General features: G+C 37.5%; 1 protein-coding gene across 1 annotated transcript in view; it reads left to right on the forward strand.

The window, feature by feature from the left end:
• Ankrd22 (ankyrin repeat domain 22) overlaps positions 1–7330 on the forward strand; it is a 34627-nt gene extending 27297 nt beyond the window's left edge. The window contains exons 3-6 of the mRNA XM_008837844.3: positions 1170–1277; positions 3660–3737; positions 6254–6352; positions 6822–7330. Coding sequence (XP_008836066.1) covers positions 1170–1277; positions 3660–3737; positions 6254–6352; positions 6822–6899 — 363 coding nt within the window. The 3' untranslated portion in view covers positions 6900–7330. The remainder of the gene's footprint in view (positions 1–1169; positions 1278–3659; positions 3738–6253; positions 6353–6821) is intronic.
• The last annotated feature ends 1620 nt before the right edge of the window (positions 7331–8950 follow it).

Below are 8950 nucleotides of genomic sequence, written 5' to 3' on the forward strand. Positions count from 1 at the left end.
TAGATAAATTAGAGACAACAGCTCAGTTCAATAGGAAGGTATGCAACCATTACAGTCCTTTGCTTAAAAATATTGAAAAATATATATTCTAAATTTGCATATATAAACTGAACAATGCAACACATAGTTTTGAATATGCAATATGGCCCTAGAGATTAAAATTCTGCATAGATTTATTTTAAAAGACTGGAAAAAATACAGCACAGTGTCAGTAATGAACTCAGGACTGTAATAATGGGTGATTTTAAGGTCTACCATTATATTTTTGTTTATTTAACAAAATGTTTACAGATAAGATAGATACATTGATATTTAGAAAACCAAAATTCTCTTAAGAACAATGCCTCCCCCAAGTGGTCAGTGGCCTCTTGGGTTCCCTCTTTCTTTCTACCAACATGGTTGGTATTCCAAGAACACTGCAGTCTGCCCACTTTGTACTTAGCTGTGTATGTTTCTGGTCTCCTTTAGTTATGAGGCCTGGAGGGGGCACATTCCCAACCACTCCTCAAAGTGTAGAGCTATCACCTGATGACTTTTGACATACAAAAGGAATTAACTTATTTTCAGTCTTCTAGTACTGCCTGTGTTTGAGGGGACTTGGAAAAATGTTGTGCAGTTAAAATTTTCCCACCACAAAATAGATAAATGTCCACTATCAATGACCAAGTGATAGCTATGTAGCTTTTCATCCCAAATTCAGTCCTATGTTTCTATCTCATTATGTATTTTTTTTCTCTCAAAAACTAAATCAAGTGTGATAGAAGTTTGATGACCTGTGAAGTGTATGTTCCTCTCTGATGCTTATCTTTGGCCCTTTCCTGGTGTTTTCTTTATCCTCTTCTAATAAATATTCTGGTAAATGGACCTGTGAGTTAATTAACTAGATGTGTCCCACAAAAGAGGTGATGTAAGCTGAAGAAAAACGGCATCTGATTTTGAATATGCAGTATGTATGTTTCTGCATTTTAAAATACTTTATGTTTATATCAAGAGACTTGAAGGAAATATAGTATAATGTCAGTCAATAATTATAATATACAATACAGTATAATAATGTCAATAATTACCCCTGGATTGCTTGATAACAGGTATCTTAAATGTGTGCACTAAACTATTGATGTGGAAATCTAAAAATATTAAATTCAAATTCATTATCTTCTTAACTGCAGAAAGAGAGAACTTGCTTGCACTATGCTGTGAAGAAAAGGTTCACCTTCTTTGACTATCTTCTTATTATCCTCCTGATGCCTGTCCTGCTTATCGGGTATTTCCTCATGGTGAGTCGTCTTGTTGGGGCAAAGGGCACAAGAGCCGAGGAATGACTCACCAAATTTTTCTAGACAGTTTGGACAGGTGTTTCTTGACATACAATAGGGTCCTATCTCAATAAGCGTCTCATAAAGTATTTAATCAAGTAGAAAATGCATTTAATTTATGTAGCCTACTGAACATAGTTTAGCAACCTGGTGCATTACGGAGTACCTATGGGTGTGGAACCATCTGTTCACAAAGCCGACTGGGAACTGCTTGTCATGACCATTGCCCAGCATAATAGGGACATCAGCATCCCCAGCTCAGGAAAACAGGACCTTAGATTTTATATGTCTCTCCCTGAGTTTCAGATTTTTAAGGATTCACCTCTTGGTTGAGTTGGAGACAAGAGCAAAGCATTTTGCACATGGAATTTGCAGACACCAAAGTTATTTATGGAGATTCTTGCACCTTGAGGAACTGAGTCATGCTTGTATGGATCTTTGGCAGCATGATTTTCTTGAATAAAGAAATGAATAGGTAGGTAGTAAAGGACTGCAGTCATATTAAGTGGAAGGTGAAATTTGATTTTTTTGTTCCTTTTTTTTGAGACAGGGTCTCCCTGAAGCCCCAGAATTTGAAGGACACCATGCTAAAACCTTAATCCACTAATGAACATGTATTTTATTTATGTCCTTAAAGGCTTTTTGAAAAATCAGCTGTGTGGGGCTGGAGCAATGACTCAGCAGTTAAGAACACTTGCTGTTCTTGCAGAGGACCCAGGTTTGATGCCCAGCACCTACATGGCAGCTAGCAACCGTCCATAACTCCAGTTGCAGGGGATTTAACACCCTTTTTTGGCCTCTGCAGGCTTTGCACGACATGGGTGCACTTACACACATGCAGGCAATACACTCATACATATAAAAACAAAATATTTTTAAAAAGAAAAATTAACCGTGTATTTATCTTGCATCATATTTGTAATTTTGGGGCAGGAAGAATCTTTCATTCACTCACATTTTAGAAAATTTTCAAGAAGAACATCAGCCACACAACTTTTAAAAAATATATTTTATTAACTATTTTTATTTTATGTGTATGAGTAGATTGCCTGCCTGTGTGTAAGTGCACCCATGTTTTGTAATGCCCACGGAGGTCAGAAGACGGCGTTAGATCCCCTGAAACTGCAGTGGTTGTCAGCCACCGCGTGGGTGCTGGGAATCGAACCCTGGTCCTCTGCAAGAGCAGCTGGTGCTCTTAACCATTGAACCATCTCTCCAGCCCTCACAACTCTTTTTAGCATGGTCCAGTGTTCAGAAGTTGGAGGACTTTACAAAAATACTGATTGTAGTGAACAGCCGGGCTCTAACCACAAGTGTAAACTGTATAAATGGAACCTGGAATTGTAAATTGTGTTACATAAGGAATAAATAGCATGAGACAAAATGGCAGGGGAAAGGAGTGGAAAGGATCTGTTACTTCAGAGAATGACCAGGGGAGAAAGATGACAAAGAGCACAATGGGGAAGACACCCAAGTGGGGCCTCAGAGGCTGAGTGGGCTGGTGAGCAAGGAGGCCTTAGGAAGGCTCTGACTGTCACGTGGTCAGAAACTTAAGAGACTAGAAAAAGAAGGCACATGCCTGAGGAGTCTCAGCTCATTCCATTCACTATGTAGTTATCTTGGGCAGTGGGACCACGTGTTAGAGATACAGCGATGAACACCCCAGGTTTATCAATTTTCCTCGTGGGAGTTAGAGCACTGTGGGGAGTCGTTAGTCAAATGGCACAGACACAGGGGAAGACGCTGTGAAGCCAGGGACACAGGGGATTGGCATTATGAAAGCCTAGAAGGAAGGGATCTCACCTGGCCAGTAGGTCAGGGAAAGCCAGGGAAGAGGGCTGAGATATCACTTAAACATTTGCTGAGAAAAGAAGGGGTGGGGAAGCTTCCAGTAGAAGGAATATCCTATGTACTGATTCTCTGCCAACAGGGAGCTGGGTGAGAATGGAAGACTTCACAAAAGACCAGTGTAGCTAGAGCAGGGGAGCCAGGAGGGGAAGGCCTGAGCCTCATATGCCCTAGAGCCATATAGAAAAGCCTGGATTTTTCCCCTAAATACCTGGAAAGTTATGAAGAGCTTTGAGCAAGGGTGTAGTCTGGGCTGAGGCCTATGAATGCTTATTCTAAACAAACTCCTGGTGGTAAGGCTGCTATTTCAGGGTCTCAGCCTCTGAATGTGGCTTTAACTAATACCAAGGGAGTGAGGAAGTGGGGGAAATATGAAGAAATATGCATAAATGCTTAGGAGCATGGGATTAAAAAGAAGGAAATTGAATAGAACTCTGTCAAACAAGGTGAAGAAAGCATCTGTGAAGCCCACTCTCATACTGTGTGTTCCAACAGGTATCAAAGACAAAGCAGAATGAAAATCTGGTGCGCATGCTCCTTAATGCCGGCGTTGATGTGAATGCTGCAGACCGTGTACGTTTGTATTTTGAAACAACATTCAAAGCACTGTCTCTAGTAGTGTCCTTGTCATTGGTAAAGTTGAGTGCTTCATTTTTCTAGATGTTTATAGTTAGTTTTTCTTTCTTTTTTCCTCATTGCCTGTCTCGTAACATTGGGTTATTTATATTTTATTAAACTTGTGAACATAAAATATTTATTGATTAAAGAATGTCTTTAAAAGAACTGGCTTTGACCCTGATGATAAATTAAGGAAAATGACAACAAAATGCCATCCTTAGTAAGTAAGAAGCATGTGTAAATTCAAGCTTGTTACTTTTCACTTAAATGGGCTTTGGAATATTAGGAACCTATTGACTCAGTTTCCTCATCTGTAAAATGGGACTTAAAAGAGTGTGCTGCTGGGGATGAAACCCAAGGATTGCAAAAGCCAGGTAAATTTTACCGCTGAGCTACACCCAGGTCTCTTTGACATTTTTTAATTATGAGGCAAGCTCTTATTAAGTTACCTAGGCAGGATTTGAACTTGTGATTCTCTATCCTTTACAGCCTACCCTAGTATACCTAGTTCTAAAGTGAATATTGGTAGTGCTTATCTTATAAGGCTAAATCCTGCACAATCCTTAAAAGAGTGCTTGACATGTTGCAAATACAGATGTTAACAGCTGCTGCAGCACCCATTTCCCAAGTGGAAGAGAGGTCCCTTTTTTATAAATAGAAGCTAGATAAGGACAAAGTTCAGAGAAACATCCCAGAGGTGGTAGCTTGTTCCTCCCTATAAGGAAGCAAGTGAGAGATTTTGTTCTCTTACCCCTGTACCTCAGACATCCTTCCTCCCTTAATGTTCAAAATAGCATGAAAGCTTATTATTATGGTGTTTTATTTACTTACATTAATTGAGTAATTTAGGTTTCCAATATTTTATTGAACAAAGCAAGTTGAAATGTGATTCCAAAGAATTGTAACTCCATTTGTGATGCTTAACTTACTCTGTACATATTGTCCTGTAATAAAGGCCCTCCCCATCCTTGTTTTTATTAATTGCATTCTTTTAATGTTGAATATTTGGTTTGTGTTTAAATGAAAGGGGAGAGAGTGAGAGAGAGAGAAACAGGAGAATAAATTTTTAAAATGCATGATTTCTTTTAATTTCAAATAGAATTTTTGAATTAATTTGGACAGACTACTACTAAGCACATTATTCCATTAGATAATTTTAAAATTTATTAAGTAGATCAGCCAAGGTTAAGTAAAATATTTTTGAAGATTTTTCTTGATAATTCCATTTAAATACAAGATTTAAAATTTGTACCTGTGATAAAAGTTTTTCTGTGATATTTTTCTAGCCTGTTATGTATATATATATCTACATATATATACATATCTATCTATGTGTTAATTTCCTATGCACATACATATGCATGTCGGAACACACACACACACACACACACACACACACACACACACAGAGATACCCTTTTTCTACCAACCATTTTTCAAAAGCAAAGTAACTATTGTGATCCACATTTTCATTGTAAATAATGTAGAGGTTTATATTATCTTAGTTAATTATATTCTATTTCACATGGAAATATTTCAGAGCCAGACCCCTCACCATTCAGCATCATTTCCTATAAGCTTAGAAGAACCACCAGGACAGATGGCCTAGAAATAATTGTCAGTCTTAGTAGATGAGGATAGGATTCCTTCACTTACACAAACCATTGTTTCTGAGGATTTTTTTTTAAAATAAAGGCAATGTTTTGAGCACAAATTCCCCAGCTATATATACATTTTTGACTTATAGTGTTTTAAGCTGGCACTAAGAGAATTACTATTTTCTAATATGTAATATGAACTGTAAGAAGCTGAATGTAGACTTCTATGTTGAACTGTTATGTTCTTACAGGTAGTCTGTAGTGACAGACTCCCCACATACAGGCGTGTCTAATCTGTGCTCTGCAGGCTGCATGCTTCACACGACAGCTATGAATACAGCACAACATGAACTGTGAACTAACTTAAAACATTATGAGATTCTTTTCTGGCAAAGTTCTTCTTTGTGTAATTTAATTGTGCAATTCTTAAGCATGCATTTCATAGATGACAGTGTTCTGTTGCAGTGTCAAAAGGTTTGACATGCCTGGGAGACTGTGAGGATTTTCACAGAAAATCATAGCGAATGGTACTAAAGAAAGGTCCCTGTGAAAATTCTTTAAGGGAAAAGATGCTAAATGATCCAGGTCATAATTACACATGCAAACAAAAGATTGGTATATTTTCATACCATCTTTTTCTAAGTTGTACATTTTACTTTGGAGTAGAATATGAGAAAGGGAAGATACTGATGGCTGATTAACGGAGTCAAATACATACCGAGGCAGAGAAGAAATACAGCTGCCTGTAAATGCCTGGTAGATTGGTTTTGCTTAGTTGTTCACTACAAAACGTGAAGAGCTGCTAAAGAAGTCAGTGCTGAGCCTTCAGAGAACCTGACTGATGACCTGACAGGTTGGTCCTTCGTGTTTCAGTATGGTTGCACTGCCTTACATTATGCCTGCCAGATGAAAAACCAGACTCTCATCCCTCTGCTACTGGAAGCCCAGGCAGACCCCACGATAAGGAATAAGGTAAGGACCTAGGAATTGTGGTTGGGTTATTCTGGTAGCAGTTTTTTTTCCATCTCAGTCTTGTGTTGAAGTGAGTTTATTGCCTCTCAAGTGAGTCACAATAAAATTAATTGCTCTTGTTAAGGAATGAAGTTATCTATTTTTGGTTTTCAGTTTTTAAAATATTTATTTATTTGTTTGTTTGTATATTTATATAGGAGATTGAATCCAGGGCCTTGAGTATGTCAGGCAAGTGCTCTACCACTGGGATGCATCTCCAACTGTTTTTTGCTTTTTAAATTTGAAGACAGGGTTTCACTCAGTTTCCCAGGCTGGCCTTAAAGTTGTTTCCCATTGCTTTTAGAACAGAAGGATATTTAAAACCTCTATGAAGCCTGGAGACAATCTATATAAACTGCTGACTAGGCCTTCTGCATTGACATTTGACTTGCCTGAAAGTAATTAACTGTAATTTCTTTTTTTTCTGCAGCATGGTGAGAGCTCACTGGATATTGCACAGAGACTGAAATTTTCCCAGATTGCATTAATGCTGAGGAAAGCATCATAGCCCTGTGACCTCCAAAAGGGAGACAGAGACACAGCTAAGGGGCCAGATGTTGCCTCTACTTTGGACTATTGGACTATGGACCACGCAGGCTGGACATCTCTACTTTATGGGGATGATGATGAGTGTTGTACTTATAATGACTCATCCAGTGGAGTTCACCAGGGCCATTATTCTTCTCAAAGATACGTAGACTTGTTGGAGTCTCTATTACCATCAAAAACTGATATTTTAAATGCGTTGTCTCCTGAAGAAGGTCAGAGTTGCCCAAGACAGCATTCTCTCCTCCCAACTATGTCATTCTTATAATGAAGTTTGCCCTACATCCTGTCCTAGGAGACAAATGGTTCCTCTCAGGCCCCTGGAGTATGAAGCAAAGACTTGAAACATATACATATGTACATGATGGTATATATGTGTGTGAGGGGGTAAGAGGTTCCAATGGAAATATTCCTTTGATGAAACAACTTCAATAAAAATGTCTCTCAGTTGCCAATGGTGTGTTTAAATCACAGAGTCTGGCAAATGTTGATGGCAGAACTGCTTTTTTGTCATTTTTTCCAGAGCACTGGTTTACCAGCTACCAACATGCATTTTAGCAACAGTTTAACAATAAATGCCATTCATTTTATGAAAGATAAGTAACAATGAAAAATATTTGCTTAAAAATCCTTATGGGGCTAGGAGTATAGTCCATGATACAGCAGGACCTTGGTATACACAAGGCCCTGGGTTCAATCCCCAGCACCAAAAATAAAGAACTTTCTTATAAACCCAAACTGGCTGCTATCTTGGTAGCTGTATGTATTCATTTATTTTCCTTTTTCATTGGAATTGGAAATTAAACTTAAGGCCTCACAAATACTAAGCACATGCTCTACCACCAAACTACTCTCAGCCCCAGTTTTATTTATTTTTATTAATAATATTAAAATATAACTTATTTAGATAAAGATCTTCTTTGCAAAGATAGAGAACTATCTGGTTTATGTTTCTAAGTGAGAGATTATGAATACCAAACGTTTCATTTGTTTTGTAAATTAAACTGAATGGAAATAAATATACTCTATGAGTCAATTTTGGAAAATTAAGACTGAGTCAGGCAAGCCGTTAACATGGACCAAGGCATACTGTAGATGGGCACAAATACAGTTTTAAAATGAGATTTACTATCCTTGAACAGAGCAAGATTTAATAGAAATCAAAGCTGGAAATGTTCATAAAAATATGTGCAGACCCTAAGGGAAATAACACTATACACATAGATATTGAACTTTCTAAGTGTCATTAAACAACTTATTTAAGATTCATATTAGCATTGGACTGAGTTACCAGGTAATTTAGGAGGAAGAAAAAAGTGCACTTTTTGCTCTAGTGATGCTTAATCCACAGCACTATGCTTTCAATAGCATGCCTTCAACATGCAGGGTATAGCTTTGACTTATCTTCAGAGAAGAGTTTGCAAAATAGTATTTACAACTGGGATCTTTGAAATTGTGTGAAAATTGAACATCTTCCTAAGAAATAAACCTAGATTTATGAATGAGTTAGGAGTTATCTAAGAGTAATTGTGATTAAAGAATACAATACGTGGTAATTTATTTCATTATGCTCATGGCAAAACTTTCTTCGTAGCTTTTATTTGGTCCAGTAGGTCTTCTAACCCCAGATGAGAACCTCAGGATTGATACACACAAACATGCTACACATGATGCATAATTAATTTATTGGAAAACTCATAAATATCCTACAAAACATTTTTTTCTGCTATCCATCTATGAAACCTGACCCTATTCCATGGATATTTAACATACATTTTACTCATAGCATACTTTGACTTTCTGTTGTACAGGTAGTGTGGCTTTCTGAAATGGTATCCCATCTCTATGGCAGCAAGGTGGCCATATCCAGTTCACTTGGTCTTAGTCAACAATTCAGAGATTTACAGCCTCGATATTTATTCCAATTTGTCCTTTTACTTTATTGTTCCCAAAATATGACTTACAGAAAATAGATACTTTGAGTAAGTTTACTTGAATGCTACATCAAATATT

Source organism: Nannospalax galili, unplaced genomic scaffold (genome assembly GCF_000622305.1).
Source record: "Nannospalax galili isolate Female #2095 unplaced genomic scaffold, S.galili_v1.0 scaffold498, whole genome shotgun sequence".
Classification (NCBI taxonomy): Eukaryota; Metazoa; Chordata; class Mammalia; order Rodentia; family Spalacidae; genus Nannospalax; species Nannospalax galili.